Below are 20,605 nucleotides of genomic sequence, written 5' to 3'. Positions count from 1 at the left end.
TTAAGAAATACTTCCTTTTGTTTGTCTTAAACTTGCTGCCTATTAATTTAATGTGGTGATCACTAGCTCTTGTGTTATGAGGATGAATAAATAACATTTCCCTATTTACTTTCTCCACACCAGTCATGACTTTATAGACTTCTGTCATATCTCCCCTTAGTCTACAGAATCTGCATATTTAATAAAGTCTAAAGTCACCTGTATTAATTTATATTTTAAGTTCAGCTTGTTCCATATGTATTCAGATAAGTTGTTTCTATGTACAGTATTGTCTGTTTACACACTTGTGTATACTAAAATGATGTAAATGTGACAAAACACTGATGAATTGGTCCTTAGTATATTATATTCATAAGGCCCGCAGCCTGCTTCAAATATTCTCGTGGGCCATGTACGGCCCACAGGCGGTAGGTTGAGCACTCCTGGCTTAGGCAGTTGATATAACCAGATTACTTTGGTATGTCCTCAAACTCAGGCATCAGGCAACTATCTTAGTCCATCCCTCTGCATATTTTCTAAATGTTACTCTGGTACTGGACTGTCTGGAGACTCCTTACATGCTGATGTTTCTTCCTGTTTCTAGTATGTGGAGAGAGCTACTCTTCTTGAATGACCCTGTTAAACTTCTCAATTACCTTTTTTCCTTTAAGCTTTTACATAAACTTTCCCTTCTCCAATATTTTATACTAGTCAATATGTGTAGAGTTCCTCCTACATAGCAGATGGAGAGATAAATCTTTTTACGTTATTCCGATGGTTAGGAAAGATAGAAAATGTGGCAAAAGACCACCTTGGCTTAACCACGAGATCTTGCGTGACCTACAAAATAAAAAGGCATCATATAAAAAATGGAAACTAGGTCAGATTACAAAGGATGAATATAGGCAAATAACAGGAATGCAGAGGCAAGATTAGAAAAGCAAAGGCACAAAATGAACTCAGACTAGCTATGGGAATAAAGGGAAACAAGAAGACTTTTTATCAATACATTAGAAGCAAGAGGAAGACCAAGGACAGGGTAGGCCCACTGCTCAATGAGTAGGGGGAAACAGTAACGGGAGACTTGGAAATGGCAGAGATGCTTAATGACTTCTTTGTTTCAGTCTTCACTGAGAAGTCTGAAGGAATGTCTAGTATAGTGAATGCTTACGGGAAGAGGGTAGGTTTAGAAGAGAAAATTAAAAAAGAGCAAGTAAAAAAACACTTAGAAAAGTTAGATGCCTGCAAGTCACCAGGGCCTGATGAAATGCATCCTAGAATACTCAAGGAGTTAATAGAAGAGGTATCTGAGCCTCTAGCTATTATCTTTGGGAAATCATGGGAGACGGGGGAGATTCCAGAAGACTGGAAGGAGGCAAATATAGTGCCCATCTATAAAAAGGGAAATAAAAACAACCCAGGAAACTACAGACCAGTTAGTTTAACTTCTGTGCCAGGGAAGATAATGGAGCAGGTAATCAAAGAAATCATTTGCAAACACTTGGAAGGTGGTAAGGTGATAGGGAATAGCCAGCATGGATTTGTAAAGAAGAAATCATGTCAACCTAATCCGAATGCATTCTTTGATAGGATAACGAGCCTTGTGGATAAGGGAGAAGCGGTGGATGTGATATACCTAGACTTTAGTAAGGCATTTGATACGGTCTCGCATGATATTCTCAGAGTGAAACTAGGAAAGTACAATTTAGATGGGGCTACTATAAGGTGGGTGCATAACTGGCTGGATAACCGTACTCAGAGAGTAGTTGTTAATGGCTCCCAATCCTGCTGGAAAGGTATAACAAGTGGGGTTCCGCAGGGGTCTGTTTTGGGACCGGTTCTGTTCAATATCTTCATCAACGATTTAGATGTTGGCATAGAAAGTACGCTTATTAAGTTTGCGGGTGATACCAAACTGGGAGGGATTGCAACTGCTTTGGAGGACAGGGTCAAAATTCAAAATGATCTGGACAAATTGGAGAAATGGTCTGAGGTAAACCAGATCAAGTTCAATAAAGATAAATGCAAAGTGCTCCACCTAGGAAGGAACAATCAGTTTCACACATACAGAATGGGAAGAGACTGTCTAGGAAGGAGTATGGCAGAAAGAGATCTAGGGGTCATAGTAGACCACAAGCTTAATATGAGTCAACTGTGTGATACTGTTGCAAAAAAAGCAAACGTGTTTCTGGGATGCATTAACAGGTGTGTTGTAAACAAGACACGAGAAGTCATTCTTCCGCTTTACTCTGCGCTGGTTAGGCCTCAACTGGAGTATTGTGTCCAGTTCTGGGCACCGCATTTCAAGAAAGATGTGGAGAAATTGGAGAGGGTCCAGAGAAGAGCGACAAGAATGATTAAAGGTCTTGAGAACATGACCTATGAAGGAAGGCTGAAGGAATTGGGTTTGTTTAGTTTGGAAAAGAGAAGACTGAGAGGGGACATGATAGCAGTTTTCAGGTATCTAAAAGGGTGTCATCAGGAGGAGGGAGAAAACTTGTTCACCTTAGCCTCCAATGATAGAACAAGAAGCAATGGGCTTAAACTGCAGCATGGGAGATTTAGGTTGGACATTAGGAAAAAGTTCCTAACTGTCAGGGTAGTTAAACCCTGGAATAGATTGCCTAGGGAAGTTGTGGAATCTCCATCTCTGGAGATATTTAAGAGTAGGTCAGATAAATGTCTATTAGGGATGGTCTAGACAGTATTTGGTCCTGCCATGAGGGCAAGGGACTGGACTCGATGACCTCTCGAGGTCCCTTCCAGTCCTAGAGTCTATGAGTCTGAGTCCTCCTCCTTTGCCTACTAGGGGCTTCCAGGTCAGAGAACTCAGCTGGTCTCCAACCTGAGCAAAGAAAAAACAATAGAATGATTTATCCACTGAGGTTCAAGCACCTAACTTGGTGTTTGTGCCTTTTACCATCACATATTCATCTATCTTTCTTTCAACCCAAAGTAGTTCAGTATGTTAAATTACAAAGGAAGACACAATGGTCACTGGTATCTCTTAATACATGAGAAGGCAATGCAGGTTAAGCATTTTATGAGACTTCATGTTCCGTGCATCAGTCTAGACCTATTGACAAGGGGTGAAGGTAACTTTAAATTTGAGGGTGAGAGATGAGTTTCTAATTTCCCCACCGTGGCAAAACTTGAAAGCAAGCTAGCAGCTCCATTGCTCTCCATTCTAGTATTTAGTGTCTAACAAATAGAAGTATACTTTAGCTAGATTATGCTAAAATGATAGTGAAATGGTTAATGTTATCATAACACCTCACTGGGCTTTAAGATTCATGCCCCGTTGAGGTGAATGAGACAGTTCATGCCTCTCTGAGTTAAGGTTTCAAGTTATCAGCAGACTTGAGTAAACATAAATGCATTGGTTTTCATCTATTTCACAATTTGGGATGATCTTCACAACAAGCGCTAGAGGCTTGACTTATCTTAAAAAAAAAAAAAAAAAGATTCTGCCACACAATTATGCAGCAAATTCAAAAAGAACAACTACATAGCAGCTTAGGTAGCTTCATAAATGCATTGTTGACAGGACCATATGTGTTTGTGTTCAAACGATAGGAACTATTGACTGAAGTGTAGTATTTTCTCTGCGAGTTAACCATTTTGGATTTAAAGATTAGTATTGTAAACATACCTTTGTTTTTCATTTTTTAGGAACATTTTAGTGGACAAGCCTAATGATCAGTCTTCAAGGTGGTCTTCAGAAAGCAACTACCCTCCCCAGGTAAGCATTTTAATTCTACATTAGTACTTAGCCGTATTGTGGCTTCCAAAGGCCCAAATTTTAAATTGCAATTTATATTACATCTTGACTATTGTTAATCTAAACAGCTGGTTAGTCATGCTGGTATTGACTGATAGATCTGAGTGATCTGATACATAAAACGTTACCTCTCTTGCAGCTTTTCTGTCTCTGTTCTTGGCAGGAATATTTACATTTCCACCTAGGGCATGGTTGCCTCCTTGATTTTTTTTTTTTTTTAAAGCATTTTCCTTTTTGGGGTCATGTTACCTGCAAAATTCACTTGTGGTATCTTTTTATTCTTCATTTCAGACTTCAAGAATAAAATTAAAAGTGATTCAGGTTCTGCTGTCATTGAGCTAATGGTGGGAATCTGCCATGCAAGCCCCATCTCCTCAGCACCTTGAGGAGCTGTAATAGAGTTCCTGTGCTTGCCAGTCTTGCTTCAATGAGTATAGTCTGTCCTCTAGAATAGACCACACATCCTCCATGTTCATCGCTTAAACTGCCAGACTTCTAAACGTGTAATCTGTTAGAAACAGTAAATTGTATTTCCCCTTCTTTTGTCTGATTACTGTTCTAGAACGTGGTTCTGCTTGTTCTTTTGTCTTAATGTCACAACTTTAGTGTCTAACATCTTTCTACTGTGATATTTTGGTTTCTGGAACTTCTGAGAGAAGGAAAATCTGTTCATCCTACCACTTCTCTTTCAAAATATTTGTTTGGCTTTTTCTCCAATAAATGTAAGCTCTCCTGTTGAGCAAATAGATTTGCACATTCGCAAAATCTGCTATTCCGCTTACCTCTTAAACAGTCTAGTAATGTTGGTAGAGTGCTCCTTTTTATCAGTCTTCTGGGACCACTTTAAGCTCACAAATTTTGTCCTACTTATATATAAGGCTAAGATTGTCACAGAAGTCACAAAATCTGTGATTTCGAGACCTCCATGACATTTTCTGCTTCCACTCCAGGGTGGTGGGGCTGGAGCTGTTTGGTGGCAGAGATGCTCACCCAGAGTTGCTAGCCACTGTGGGAACAGCAGTGGAGGGTGCTGAACTCCACCACGTTTTGTCAGTTACTTTTAGTAAACAAAAGTGACATGTCTATGATATTTACTGAAAATAACTGTGACAAAATCTTAACCTTACTCATATGACCTCACAGTGCTTTTGGCTGCATTTGTTTACTCTGTTTTCCAGCCTGGTTGTTTTACTCTGAGTTTACATTTTTTCCTGATCTAAGCAACAAGAGATTTTTCTTTTTTCCCCCAGGACTAGTACTATTTACAAACTTCCTTGTTGCTTTTACTTCACTATATCACAACTTCTCTATCTTTTTTTTTTGTTTTTGATTTGCTTTTAAATTCATTTATTTAGCATGTAATGTACCTACTGCCACACAAGAGATTTATGCATGTTCATAATGTGCAGCAATAGTAACCCCTCACTCACCCACCCAAGAAACATGAGAAAATTAATCAAAAGAGAAAATGCTGCAAGACTTAGACTGTGTGTGGGGCAAATACGTACCTGGAAAGATGAATGTTCTGTTTTAGTCTGAAGGCTAACAAACATGAACAGGACTGACAATATTCTACAGCAGTGAGATCATCCAGTGTGAATATCTTGTCTAGAGCCTTTCAGCAAAAGTATTTTCAATGATCTCCATTGACACAAAAATTCATCTGCAAGAACTCTTCCCCACCATAAAGTTTTGAAGTTCAGAAAACATTTCACAATGTGTGCAGTTGTCAAAAGCTGTGATGAAGAATGACTCCTTTTGGATCCTGTTGGTCAAGATTTCTGTTCAGGGATTGCTATTTAGGTACATGCATGGCCACATCACTGTAGTATGAGCACCTGTTCTGGTTTTGGGAACATTATTTTTTACCTATTTGGTTGTTATCTCTGTGTTGTCTTCTGACCTCACAAGGCCAGAGATTCAGGGAAAACCAAATAATGCATATTTCACATACCAATTTCCTCTGATCCCCAGGGCTAGTACATCTGCTCAGTCAGTTTAAAATTACTTGTTTTTTAAGTCTTGTACAGCACAAATGTGTTGGTTTGGAACTGTAGAAAAATTTGTTCCCCACTTCCAAGCAGTCTTAATCCATCCTAGAATGGTTACAGGGTAATAAGTATTGAGATTAAAAAAAACTTTCTTGATAGCAAACCATCTTCTGCTTTCTCCCTCCTTACAGCCTCTGTGGCAGGCAGCATGTTCTTACTTTGTAGTATCAATTAATAAGGAAATGTCATGTGGTATATTCAGAGCATTCAGCCTCACTTTCTTTCTTAGATTGTTTGGCAAGAATCTAGTTCTCTGCAACTGGAGACTCATGTGTCTATCATGGCTTCAGGTCAAAAACTGTTCGTTGGTTTGAAATTAAGCTCCTTTTCCTTAGGTGTGTTTCCCTTTAATTCTACATCTCAGATCCTTCAGAGTTCTTGACTTACTTAGGTCACCTTTATTCTCATTGTGAAGGTTTATTAGAAGTTTACTCTCACTCCTTTGTTCAGAACAGACATCAGTAAATTGAACATTTAGCCTCCTAATTTCATAACTGTCACTTAAAAAAAACCCACTGAGAAGTAATAATCTAACCAGAGGGTCAAATTGGAATCCAGCTGAGTAAGAACCATTTCTTAAGCTTAATATGGTTACTAAGAACGTAGGGACATTTTCTTTTATGCCTAATAATTCTCAAAGGGGCGGCCTTTCTAACAGGTAGTAAAAAGGGATCGCCGGTTTGGGGAAGGGATAGTCTGTGGCAGGGGTGGGCAAACATTTTGGCCCGAGGGCCACATCTGGGTATGGAAATTGTATGAATGCTCACGAAACTGGGGGTTGTGGTGTGGAAGGGGGTGATGGCCCCAGTTGGGTGTGTGGGTTCTGGGGTGGGGCCAGAAAGGAAGATTTCAGGGTGCGGGCTGGGGCAGGGTGTTCGGGTGTGTGTGTGTGAGAGGAGGGCTCTGACTGGGGGTGCAGGCTCTGAGGTGGGGATAAGGGGTTAGCGGCGCAGGAGGATGCTCTGGGCTGGGACCGAGGGGTTTGGAGGGTGGGAGGAGGATCAGGGCTGGGGCAGGGGGTTAGGGCACAGGAGGGGGGCAGAGGTGCAGGCTCCAGGTGGCACTTCCTCAAGCAGCTCCTGGACGCAGCAGCATGTTCCCCCTAAGTCTCCTACATGGGGCCCAGCCAGGCCTCTCTGCATGCTGCCCTGTCCTCAAGCGCCACTCCTGCAGCTCCCATTGGCCGTGGTTCCCGGCCATTGGGAGCTAGGGGGACAGTGCTTGGGACAGGGGCAGTGTGTGGGGGCCCCCTGGCTGCCCCTACACATAGGAGCAGGGACATGCTGCTGTTTCCAGGAGCCGCACGGAGCGTGGCCAGCCCCCAACCCCACTCCCTGGCTGGAGTATTGGAGCGGGGCAAGCCCTGGACCTCACTCCCTGGCAGGAGCTCGAGGATCAAATTAAAACGTGAAGAGTCAGATGTGGCCCCTGGGCTGTTGTTTGCCCACTCTGGTCTGCAGTGAGCTTTTTTCTTTCTCTGACACATTTTGCCTTCATTTTGTTAAGCTCTGTCAAAACAGTGGATTAGTTGGAAGTGAGCTTGATTTTTCTTATGAAGTCAGCTATTAAGTCAATTTAAAATATATTTTTCTCTTGGCTATAGTTTTTATTCAGACCTCCTAATAAGATCAGGATACCCCTTATGTGTAGACGTCCCTCTGTGCAAGTCTTGAGGAGGGTTGGTGCATGCGTGTGTGAGAGAAAGATTGACATGGTTTGGCACTGGGAAAACTTAGTTTTGTTCCACTCTGCTGTTTGTCTTATGCTTAGCGGACAACCTATGAATCTCTTGATATGCCTGTAGTGAAATAAATTTTGGCATCAGAATTCTGTTTGTTGCTAGGCTGAATTCCATGGGACTCTCAAGACTTGCGGCCAGTATATTATCAGTGTGGAATGGTGGATCTGAGTCACAAGCCCAGTTTTCAGAGAAGAAATAGTTTAACAGGTTCTTGTGTAGAGTCTAAAGCAAGAAAATTCCTGTGGACAAACACAATCTAGTGAAGTAAATGTTCTGTAATGTGTAAACTTGGTTTTGATAGCGCTTCATCAGATATGTGTATCCACCCAGGTCGTTGCCCAGCCAGTCCCACTTCTCTCCCTGCACCCCAGGTTCTTATCAGATCCATCTCTTGTCATCTCCTTCACTACTGCTGTGTTGGGTCCCTGTCTCTCCTCCTGGCTCGTAATCTGGTCTGTTCTACCCCCTTTCTACATGTGCAATCTCCAGTCCCTGTGCCCCTCAAAAACATGCTTGTCTCAATCTACTCCCACTATAAATCTGACTTTTGTTCCCTCTGCATTTGAATTCAGCAGCTTACTACTTGGGGCCAGCAGGGTGGTCACTGAGAGCACAGGAAAGACTTGCTGATTTTAGTTCATGCCCTTGGACCGGGTATGACCTGCAGTTGCTTACCAATTGCAGGGAGAGTGCAACCCAGCACAGACTGCATGTTAGGGAAATTTAGCTATTAAAATCAGAGTTCCTACTGAGTGGATTTTTACAAGGATGGCAAAAGGCACATCCTTGATTTAAAGACTATTTGTCAAATTTAAAGTCCCTGCTCCATAACATGGGGGCACCATAGCTTTTCAAAGCTTGTTAGGATTTTTCAAACAACTTATTTTTCACTAGCTTCATTCTCCGAAATGGCCAAATAGTTTTGGCTGAAATTTTCTGAAGTATTCAGCTGGAGGCAGGCAGCTGGCATGGAAAACTTCAGCCCAGACGGTTGAAGTTTGGCTAAGTTTTATAAACAACTAAAAACAGAGTCTTCTATTGAAAGTGTTGGGCAACTTTAACTGGATGCCCACCAGCCCTGCCTTTGATAAGCTGGGGAGATCAAAATTCTAAATATATTTTATATCCATGCCTAGATATTACAGTAGTAAGGGGTATAGAAATAAGAAAAACAAGTGCATATAGATTGTGGAACAGAAACTTGGAGTGCAGCAGAAGTCTTATGACCTGATTTTTCAGAGGTGTTGAGCACAACAGGTCCTGTCGAAATCTATGTAATCTGAGGGCTTAGCACCTTTTGTCATAGGCTCCTTCCTGCATTCTACATGTTTGTGAGTAGAGCATCTATTCTCCTAAAGCAGTCGAGTTCACGCATATGGGGTTCATTTTATCTACCATTGAAATCCAACTATTTTTGAGTTGGAACACTGTTTTAACTGTATAGCAAATTGCCAAAATTGCTTAGGACAGGAAGTTAACTATGCTATACCTAACTAAAAAGTGAAAGTAAAGTTTCCCTTTCTGTGATATAAGTCCTTCTGTTTTGCCCTGATTATAGTTCAGACAGACACTGCTCTGACACATTTTAAAAAATGCCATGGGATATTTAATAAACTGACTTCCTGACTAGAACTGGGTGAAAGTTTTTAGATAAGTAGTTTAGTTGCTGAAAAGTGCACTTTTGAGTTGAGAAACTATTTGTGAATGCATGCTGAATAGTTTCAATTAAACTGAAAAAGTCATGTTTCAGTAATGCCAAAATAATGCCAGTGACCATAATATAATAACATTTAACATTCCTGTGGTGGGAAGAACATCTCAACAGCCCAACACTGTGGCATTTAATTTCAAAAAGGGGAACTATGCAAAGATGAGGGGGTTAGTTAAACAGAAATTTAAAAGTTATAGTGACTAAAGTGAAATCCCTGCAAGCTGCATGGACGCTTTTTAAAGACACCATAATAGAGGCCCACCTTAAATGTATACCCCAAATTAAAAAACACAGTAGATAAACTGAAAAGAGCCACTGTGGCTTAATAACCATGTAAAAGAAGCAGTGAGAGATAAAAAGGCATCTTTTAAAAAGTGGAAGTCAAATCCTAGTGAGGTAAATATAAACACCGCCATAGCATAAACACCGCCAAATTAAGTATAAAAATGTAATAAGAAAAACCTAAGAGGAGTGTGAAGAACGGCTAGCCAAAAACTCCAAAGCTAGTAACAAAATTTTTTTTTAAGTACATCAGAAGCAGGAAGCCTGCTAAACAAGCAGTGGGGCCCCTTGATGATCGGGATACAAAAGAAGCCCTTAAAGACGATAAAGTCATTGCAGAGAAACTAAATGGATTATTTGCTTCAGTCTTCACAGCTGAGGATATTAGAGAGATTCCCAAACCTGAGCCGGCTTTTGTAGGTGACAAATCTGAGGAACTGTCATAGATTGAAGTGTCACTAGAGGAGGTTTTGGAATTAATTGATAAACTCAACATTAACAAGTCACTGGGACCAGATGGCATTCAACCAAGAGTTCTGAAAGAACTCAAATGTGAAATTGCGGAACTATTAATTATAGTTTGTAATCTGTCCTTTAAATCGACTTCTGTACCCAATGATTGGAAGATAGTTAATGTAACGCCAATATTTAAAAAGGGCTCTAGAGGTGATCCCGGCAATTACAGACTCGTAAGTCTAACGTCAGTATTGGGCAAATTAGTTGAAACAATAGTAAAGAATACAATTGTCAAACACATAGAAGAACATAAATTGTTGGGCAAAAGTCAAAATGGTTTCTGTAAAGGGAAATTGTCTTACTAATCTATTAGAGTTCTTTGAAGGGGTCAGCAAACATGTGGACAAGGGGCTCCAGTGGACATAGTGTACTTAGATTTCCAGAAAGCCTTTGGCGAGGTCCCTCACCAAAGGCTCTTACGTAAATTAAGTTGTCAAGGGATTAAAGGGAAGATCCTTTCATGGATTGAAAACTGGTTTAAAGACAGGGAACAAAGGGTAGGAGTAAACGGTAAATTTTCAGAATGGAGAGGGGTTTATTAGTGGTGTTCCCCAAAGGTCAGTCCTCAGACTAATCCTATTCAGCTTGTTCATAAATGATCTGGAGAAAGGGGTAAACAGTAAGGTGGCAAAGTTTGCAGATGATACTAAACTGCCCAAGATAGTTAAGACCAAAGCAGAATGTGAAGAACTTCAAAAAGACCTCACAAAACTAAGTGTTTGGGCGACAAAATGGCAAATAAAATTTAATGTGGATAAATGTAAAGTGATGCACGTTGGAAAAAACAACCCCAACTGTACATACAATATGATGGGGGCTAATTTAGCTACAACAAAACAGGAAAAAGATCTTGGAGTCAACGTGGATAACTCTCTGAAGACATCCACACAGTGTGCAGAGGCGGTCAAAAAAGCAAACAGGACGTTGGGAATCATTAAAAAGGGGATAGAGAATAAGAAGGAGAATATATTATTGCCCTTATATAAATTGATGGTATGTCCACATCTTGAATACTGCGTACAGATGTGGTCTCCTCTTAAAAAAGATATACTGGCACTAGAAAAGGTTCAGGGAAGGGCAACTAAAATGATTAGGGGTTTGGAATGGGTGCCATATGAGGAGAGATTAAAGAGGCTAGTGCTTTTCAGCTTGGAAAAGAGGAGACTAAGGGGGGATATGATAGAGGTATATAAAATTATGAGTGATATTGAAAAAGTGGGTAAGGAAAAGTTATTTACTTATTCCCATAATACAAGAACTAGGGGCCACCAAATGAAATTAATAGACAGCAGGTTTAAAACAAATAAAAGGAAGTTCTTCTTCACGCAGCGCACAGTCAACTTGTGGAACTCCTTACCTGAGGAGGTTGTGAAGGCTAGGACTGTAACAGCATTTAAAAGAGAACTGGATAAATTCATGGAGATTGTCCATTAATGGCTATTAACCAGGATGGGTAAGGAATGGTGTCCCTAGCCTCTGTTTGTCAGAGGGTGGAGATGGATGGCAGGAGAGAGATCACTTGATCATTATCCTGTTAGGTTCACTCCCTCTGGGGCACTTGGCATTGGTTACTGTCAGTAGATAGGATACTGGGGTGAATGGACCTTTGGTCTGACCCAGTATGGCCATTCTTATGTAAAATGAAACATTTTGTTTCAATATAAAATATTTTGTTTTGAATCTCAGGCATTTTGACAAAAGCAAACAAAAGATTGACATAACAGCGGATCGGTGGCTGTGCATAGTTGTAAGCTTTAGCCCAGCAGTTAGGGTAATCATGTGGGAGACCTGGGTTCAGCTCTTCCCGCTGCCTGATGTAGAGAAGAGCTTTGAAGTTGGGACTCCCCCTCCACTTTTGCAGGAGAGTGTTCTAACCACTAGGCTATTCTGGAATGGGGCTTTCTCAATCTTTGCTCTTGAAGCTGCTCTGCTTTCTCTAAATAAAATGTAGTTGCAGCAGGGACTTGGGTCTCTCACGTCCTAGGTAAGTGTTCTAACTAGTAGTCTGTGGAGTCATTCCCAAACTCTTTCCCTGGCCCAAAGACTATTCATTGACTATGAACTGTTAATTTGAATGGAAATTGGTCCAACAGAAGATATCTCACGCACCTTACTCTCTAATATCCCTGGACCATCTTGGCTACAACTATTGTGCATGTTTATTTACGGAAAGTGGAGCAGCTTCAAGAGCAGAGATTGAGAGAGCCCCATTCCAGAATAGCCTAGTGGTTAGGCCACTCTCCTTCAATGGGCGAGGAGACCCATGTTCAAGTCCCTTCTGCATATGGGAGGAGCGGGGAATTGAACTCAGGCCTTCTATATCCTAGCTGAGGCCTCCAACTGCTGGGCTAAAGCTTATAAGGAAGGTACTACTTCCTTTTCTTCCTGTTTTGGGAATCCTGTGCTTGCTTTTTGTCAAAATGCTTCAAAGTATAAACAAAACGTTTATTTTCAACGTCACTGAAATATTTCAACTCAATTTTTTGTTTCAATAATGTTTACACTTTTTGAAAATTTTCAACAAGTCAAAACGTCGTTTTTGGTTTGCCCTCAGATTTACTACTTTTTTTTTCAAAATTGCCTACAAACTGAAAAATTCATTATTCACCCAGCTCTAGTCCTGACCAGTAGGGTTTGTCTCTTCAGAACAGCTGCACCTTCAAAATCAGTGTTTTCTAATGCCATTTTGTGGCACTGGTTCTGTGCTGCTCAATGAATCTTCACCACTTAATTGTTCTTTGTGTTGAATTAAACATGCCTTTCCTTCTCTTCTTTCCTCCAGCTTGTTGCTGGAAAGAAGGAATTGTCCATAATAAACTTCTTCATTTGAAGAGCACATATGATGGGCTTGATAAAGAACCTGAGTAGAACGGGAGAAAATCCACCAATTTGCAGAGTAGCTGAGGGAAATGAAATGTCATTTGATTGGTGCAGTAGGGTGTTAGGTTGTTCATTGAAAGAGAAACTGAAAGTGGAAGTCTAAAATCTCAACATACAACTGAAACATCTGACATACTACCCCTTGGGTTATATTTAGTAAAGGGGTTTTCCAGCTATGTGGTTATGGTAGAGTTAAATGGCTCTTGTGGCCTTGAAGGCCATGAGTTGATTAAGAATGAGTGCCAGCAAAAGGAAGTACACTTCAGCTGTTAAACTGGATACTTTCTGGATGCACTCTTGAAATAGAATGACCCAGAAATTATATGTACAATGGTGATGTTATTTAGGCAGAAGCTGGTCTATTCTCTCTTTTCTTACTAGTTCTAGATTTACAAAGGAAATGTAATAAAATTGATAGCATTGGAGGCCAGACTTGCATCTTATAAGAGAATCTTAGCTGTGGTTGTATTCTGAATTAGTACAGTGTACATACAATATGGATTCCTGTGGTGGTTGATGACAGTTAATATGTAAAAGAACATGTTTTTAGATGTAATCCTTGTTATAAACATAAAGTAGACCTTTAATGCAGCGAATGACATCTGCAGTCACTATGCCTGACTTAACTTTTTTTTTTTATGATCTTGTATTTCTGTGTTTTATATACAGTACCTCGTGTGTTAATGAAATGCATTTACCTCTAGGGTGAAATCATGACAGCTGATTATTAATGAACTGAAATTGTTTATGTTGAAAAACTAGCAGAGTATGTCGTGAATCAAATTGCAGGGTAAATAAGACTTTTAATGTCTGATTCAGCCTATTGGCTCTGGAGAAATCACAGTTTGAGCTAATACAGAGCAGAAGTATTCTATCCTTGTAAAAACGAAAGCGTCCGAAGTGACAACTTCAATTTGCCAAGTACGTGAACATTTTTCTGGTTCAAAAGATTCTTGTATCCCTGCAGAGTAAAGAGATTTTGGGCTTCTGCCTAATCCCAAAATTTTGCCTCTTGATTCTGCTCCTGCTGTGCAGATCATATCAGGGAGTGATTTAAAGTATATTGTTAAAACTTGTTCAACTGTATGTGGTAAACACACATGTAGATTCAACATGTGGCCTGGGCCAGATCTTCAAAAGAACTCAGTTCCCGCTATGACACATGGGGTCACATTTTTTGATGCCTGTGACTGGGTAGCGGTTGCTAAGGTAACATGTATAGTTTTGTTACACTCCCTTTTCCCCTGTACCTCAGTTTATTTCTCTGCTGAAGCACAGGCTGAAGTTTCTGCGGTTTCAGGACTTCTCAGAAAAATTATTGAACAAAGTTAATCCTCAGAATTATAATGCAGTCCCCTGAATGTTGGTGCTACTAGCAGTTGTCTGTCAGCCTCAGGAAGAATACTATATGATTTTCTTAGTGAACAAACATTTAATATAAACAAAACATTTGGAATACTTTTGAATAACTGGTTTAATAAAAATGTTAGGCACTGAACCTATTGGTGCTCCTTGTACAAACTCTCCCACTTTTTGTTACTTTTACATATAAATCAGTGCATGATTTCCATTGAGCATATGTACCCTTTATTACTTTCTGCTCTGATCTTCTCTCAGATTTTTTCAGTTTCTGTAGGGTGGCATCACTCTGTGTAGTGTGTCAGTCAGTCAGTCACCTGGATCATCTAGAGCCTAAGGAAAATGAGAGCCTCAGTTCCCTTCCAAACACTTCAGAACCTTCTCAGCACAACAGTCAGGTGATCTTCACAATCAGCAGCAATTTCAGTCCCTGAGGTAATAGTCTACTGTCTCCTCTTCCAACAAGATTAGATACAAGCTGCGTATTCCTAAAGTGGAGAGGTATTGGAACGCAGCCTTTACAGCAGATGCATTTCTTGATCCTGTGTTGATCGGCCACTGAGTCCACAGGTCTGTCTCCAGCTCCTGTTTATAACTTTCACCCTGTGAGCTCTCTTTGGCTCTTTTCTCTCAGATGGTGAGTGTGTGGAACCTGCAAGACTGCTCATCCTCAATTGAAACTTTCTGCATAGCTTCTAATACAGCTAGTAAGCGTGTCCGCTAATTACCACACCTCATTTCTAGAGGTCTCTGCCCTTCCAACTAAGATGCCCTGCACATGTTATGCAGAGACAGGTTTTGACTAAAATCCATGTCTCCTCCCCACTGTTTCTCTCCCTTCCTTTGGACTAAAAATAATAAAAACTGCAGCATTTAATAAGCATGTAGACTGCATGTGAGTTTGAGTCTTCCGAAAATCTGGCATTAATATTTGCCAGAGGGTGTGTCTTAGTAACCTAAGCATCTGATGTGGTTTCAAGGAATTTAAGAATTCCGTAAGTTCAGATCTTGATACGGTCAGTTCCAAGCCTTCAGCTTTCTCAGGTAAAACTGTGTAATATATAACTTGTGGTACGAGATTTTTGGGAAAGAACATAAGATCACATGGGGTTTGTGCTAGTGTCCTAGGCCAAAAGTCCCCCATCTACTCCTTTGTTCTTCAGCATGCCCCACGCCAGTTTGCTCCGCTTGCTGACCACTGTCAATTCCAGAAGAGGTTGGAGTTCAGTGCTGCTGAATTTGTATGGTTTGTGAAGTTCTTTGGGATACTCTGATGAAAAGAGGCATGTAAAATAATAAAAAATGTGTAGATGGCTAGAAAGAGAGACTTGTGTTCAAATATGGCGTTGAGCTATGTGAGGCTTTGCAGAGAACTACTGGAAAAGCACTATGTCCTCACCTTGCATTGTAACTAGCTATTGGCAAAGTGTTGGTATACCTCTTTTGTCCTAAATTGTGAATAAACTTTTAAGATTGGTTTTCCTTGGGTTTGTCTCTTAATGCTGCTATTTAACTAAAAAATAACTTACCAAATCATGTTTAAAGATTCCTTCATTTAGTATTAACCAGATGCTTTATAGTAAAGCGTTTAGCATGAATGCTGCTTCTTGTTGTGTTAGTAGTGTTGTGACACAGTGCATAGATATGTAAGTTTTTAAAAATACATAATCATTGCTATGATGTGTATTTAGGTTTGGCAGCATTCAATTGTATTTTTTATAATTTACTGCAAAATTATGGGTTTAAAGCATTTTTCTTAATGTTAGCTATTTCAGTTTTCAGTTGTGGGAAATTATGTATGAGGTCAGACCATAATTCTTTAATGACAGCAGATGAGATATAAAAATTTTAATTTTTGAAACATTAAACCACAAATTGTCAACATCACGTCAAAATATACAAAGTAAATATCCTTAAATCAAACTCTGTTCCTTTCTTACTCTGCTTACTTGTAGACTTCAATTATTATTAATGAAAATATTCTTTCATTTTGTCTAATTCTTTCTAGCTTGTGTGTTTTACAATAAGACTTAGAGGCGCCCATTGAAATCATGGTCCCATTGAGCTGGTGCGGTATAAACACTTAGTGAAGGCCTGTTCCTGTCCTCAAGAACTTAGCCTAAATTCACAATTTTACTGCCCTAGGTACAATGTGGTGTTGGTCTCAGTCCAGTTTCTAGGGACAGTTAGAGGTGACTGTATGATGGAGTCACAGCAAAAAGACCAAAGTCTGTCTATCTGACTGGTTGTGGAGAACAAATTCCTCCATCACCCTGGAAGTTGTAATGCTAGGTCAAGTTTGAGGCATGGTGGCAGGGCAGTTTCAACAAAGTTTGCATATCTGCTTTCTGTACTGTACCTGCTTTGTGGATAGATAAGACTCCAGTCTCTAATCTGGAATCTTTGAAAGCAGTCACTTGTATTTAAATTCTGTGGAGTCTGTCACTATCAAAATAGTTAAACTTAAAATGCTAATCATCTTTGAATCTGCAGTACCATTTTATGGTTGGACTAGGGCTCCCCCCCCATGTAGTTTGCATTGGAAAGGTTTCTAGGATATTGTATATGTCTGTTCATACAGTAGCTTCTATTGAGGTTTTTGGGTCAAAATCAAGGGGAAGGTAGTACATGTGGAGTTTATTGTACATTTTTCAACCTTTTACTTGTTCTATTGTGTGAGTGTGACAATCCTGTTGTAGATCTCCCTGTTGTGAAGGTGGGGAGCAGAACAAGATCTGCTACTCAGGAGTAAATTCTAGATTGTTCTGCTTTTGTTGGGGGGAAAAACCTTCTTTTGATTCTCTCAGAGAGAGAGAGGAGTTTTTTTTTTTTACTCTCAGCTATGCAAAATTAAAACGTCTTGATTCCTGGTGTCCAAACAGACTATTCAGTAGGAACATCTCCCTTCAGAGGCACTTAAGAAGTAGGATTCTTTCCCTCAGGCAGTGCTGGTTAAGGTGACTGATAGGGCCAGAAAATGTGATTATGCAAACCCCTCTGTGCCCAGGGGACAGCTGAAAGGAGAGCCTCATGAGCCAAACCCTTCAGATCAGTTTCCTTATGGACTAGGAGGGGCTCCCTATAGCAAATGAAATGGCCAAATATCATTTGATATGCTTTATAGGCAGCTGGTTCACCTATTACTGACGAGCCAAGCTTTTCGTGGCTCACTTTGCTCTCTGGGACCAGGTAGTCTCTGAACTGACACATAGTTAATGGAAGTTGTAGGTTAGCATCTAAGAGAGATTGAATCAACAGAATGTACTCCAAAGTTAAGCTTCAGTTCAAGCATTAGTGCATAGCAGAGTCACAGTTATCCAGAGCCTGGCCATACCTTGCAGTGCCTTCTGAAGTCTGTCTTCCAACTCCCAGGAGGAATACATGAGGTCTTGAAGAGCATATGGGGTCTGACTTATTTTCTGGTTGTGTAGATTTCTTTTAAAGCAGTACTTCCTAATATGCAGCCCTCATCTTCTTTTGTTTAATCTCATTCACAGGCAGGGACCATATAATTTGGAGTACCAACATTAATCGTTGTCCTGCAGCCTTGGTGTTACCTATGAAGGCTGTAATTTTCCTCCTTCTAGGCGTACACTCTGTGGCATTTATTGTTGTGCTCAAAATTCATCCTGTTTTTCTCCTCTTTTCACAGTATTTGATTCTGAAACTCGAAAGACCTGCCATAGTCCAAAGTATAACCTTTGGTAAATATGAGAAGACTCATGTCTGCAATTTAAAGAAGTTTAAAGTCTTTGGTGGAATGAATGAAGAAAACATGACAGACCTTTTATCCAGGTAAGAAATGATTTCAACAACTTGTAAATCATCCTATATCAAAGACTGGACCACAGTGTTCTTCCCTCCCCTCTTTTCTCCAAATGGCACTTGGTTAACAGTGCAAAAAGGCTGCTAGTGTAAGCCTGCTATTGCTCTTGTGGTCCCATGGGCAGATAACTGATGTATGCTCCCTGGCCTGACCATATCACATGTCAAAATTTAGCTCTGGGAAACCTTCCCTACTTTGTTCTAACCACAAACGATTTGTGGAGGGTGAACTCTTGGAGGTTTTGAAGAGCCAGGGCGTAATACTTGTGGGCTGAGATTCCTTTCTTCTGCATACCTGAGACTTGCACCTAAATTTGAGCTACAGTTGTGGAAAACTTTTAATAGCTCTTTAGGAGTTCTGTAGTAAGTGTTCTCGATTGCATATGTACAGAAACTCATTGTAACAGTACAGGTCTGAACTACTCAGCTGCTTTACCTTCATGTTGATTGATCTGTCAAAGGACAGAGTACAAAACTAATTTCTTCTTTGTCTTAAAACCATGTGATTTGGTAGTCCAGTGGTAGGTATTTTGTGGAAGGCAGCCTATTACCAGTTTTAGACTTATCATAGATCTTAGAATAATTACTAATGTAAATTTGAGAAGCCCACCTAGCAAGTCTCCTGCCTCCTAAAGGGACAGATAATGTTTAGATCACTCACTGTACTTCAAGTGCAGAGGAGCCATACAGCAAGAGCCAGTGTTAATTGGAGGCCAGCAACAGGAAAGCCCAGTTATAGGGAGTGTGTTGCTAGTTTGTTGAAGTAGTCAGTACTCATTGGCTGCTCTTCCTTGATCAAAGAATCAGACTAGTGCTGCCTTACCAAGTGAAACCATGTGGCATGAAGAACCTAGCATAGATATCCTGCAGGATCATGTTGTAGGATTTCAAAAGCATCTTCAAATTTGAGTTACCCCAATTTAGTAACTTTAAATTGCTATTGCTTAGTGCTTGAATTGTGGGGAAATTTGATGGGAAGAGCGAAGGTTTGAAATAGGGAGGAAGGTATGCTAGTAGTTTGCTGGTATAGTTGAGCAGTCTTTCAGTGTCATTTGACTTCTCAATTTGTCAGGAATTACTGCTTCATGTATCATTTTTGATAAAACTGGACTTTAGTATAGTTAAAATTTATTATGTATCTTGATACCTTGCACTTTATGTAGTACTTTTTCATCTGGAAATCACAGAGCACTTTTAAATCAATTAATACTCAGAATGCTCCTGTGAGGTAGGCAAGTGTTGTCTATGGCTTACAAATGGGAAAGCTGAGTTGCAGCGAAGTGACTTTCCTAAAGTTACACTTTGAGTCAGCATAGATGGGAACAGAATCCATGTCTCCTGACTCCAGTTCCCTACTCATATCACTAGACATGCTACCTCCTTGGGAGTTAAAGTGGCTGACAACAGTCCAGACACTGGTCCAGCATGCATACTTATGAATCAGTAGTAAAATGAAACCATCACCTTTCAGACATGACCTAGGTTGCATTTACTAGCTAGTTCTAAAATACGAGGTAAGATTTAGTAACTTTATTTATTTTTTCCACAGTGGCTTAAAGAATGATTATAACAAAGAAACATTCACCTTGAAGCATAAAATTGATGAACAGATGTTCCCCTGTCGATTCATTAAGATAGGTAAATGCATTTTTTCAGCATTCTGAATAGAAAATAATCTCTTCTTATACTTGTGCCAGTCTTGGCACTTGTGACTATGCTGTACTCAGGCAAAATATCCAAAATAGTTGTTCCATTTCATGACCTTAGACTGGTTAGACTAGAACACAGTGAAGCCTTGTAACCAAGGAGTAATAGCGTAATATTTTAAATCCTGTGGACTGCAAGCAAAGTAGAATACAAATGTAAAGAAATGTAATCATATAGCCAAGTAATATTGCTGGGGATGCTGCTTACTGTCCTATTATGAATGACAGTACAGAGCTTTAAAAAAAAAAATTCAAGTAGTTTACTGCTGATAAAAAGTTCAGCATTGATAGCCTTCAAGGTTGAAAAGAGTTGAATTCTTCTATTCCTAAAACAGATACAGCATTGTTAGCAGGAACAGAAGCTTCCCTTGCCCCTTCCATAACACGTAGACCCACCCTGACTAAAGAGACAATATCTGGGGAAAACAGCAGGTCAGTCCTCATGATGTACTGAGTCATTGGTCTTTCTGTCAACAGGTGTATCAATTAGGGCCACTTGTGTTGATGGTTTTTGTGATATGAGCATTTGTCCGCTGAGAACTGGACCGAGTCATTTCCTCATTTCACCTGGCCCACCAAGCACAATAACACTTGGTCACTGTTCTTCTTTGCTGCGTTTCAACAAGTGACCTAGAGGTGAAAGATTCCAATTTATGAATTAGCTGAGCTGTCTGGTCCCTCAGTGTATGTCTACACTGCAATTTAAAAAAACTCAAGGCACTGAGTCTCAGATCGGTTGAGTCTGGCTCACAGGGCTTGGGCTGTGGGGATATA

The 20,605-nt window shown here is 40.2% G+C and overlaps 1 protein-coding gene across 2 annotated transcripts in view; it reads left to right on the top strand.

Moving 5' to 3' along the window:
• The window catches only part of MKLN1 (muskelin 1), a 193,461-nt gene that overhangs the window by 28,782 nt on the left and 144,074 nt on the right, over positions 1 to 20,605 (top strand). For both annotated transcript variants that reach the window (XM_050936877.1, XM_050936878.1), the window contains 3 exons: positions 3,652 to 3,721; positions 17,953 to 18,095; positions 19,675 to 19,763. In XM_050936877.1, the coding sequence (XP_050792834.1) occupies positions 3,652 to 3,721; positions 17,953 to 18,095; positions 19,675 to 19,763 (302 nt within the window). The remainder of the gene's footprint in view (positions 1 to 3,651; positions 3,722 to 17,952; positions 18,096 to 19,674; positions 19,764 to 20,605) is intronic.

The sequence above is a fragment of the Gopherus flavomarginatus genome, chromosome 1 (assembly GCF_025201925.1).
Source record: "Gopherus flavomarginatus isolate rGopFla2 chromosome 1, rGopFla2.mat.asm, whole genome shotgun sequence".
Taxonomy (NCBI): Eukaryota; Metazoa; Chordata; order Testudines; family Testudinidae; genus Gopherus; species Gopherus flavomarginatus.
This window is presented reverse-complemented; position numbering and strand designations above follow the sequence as displayed.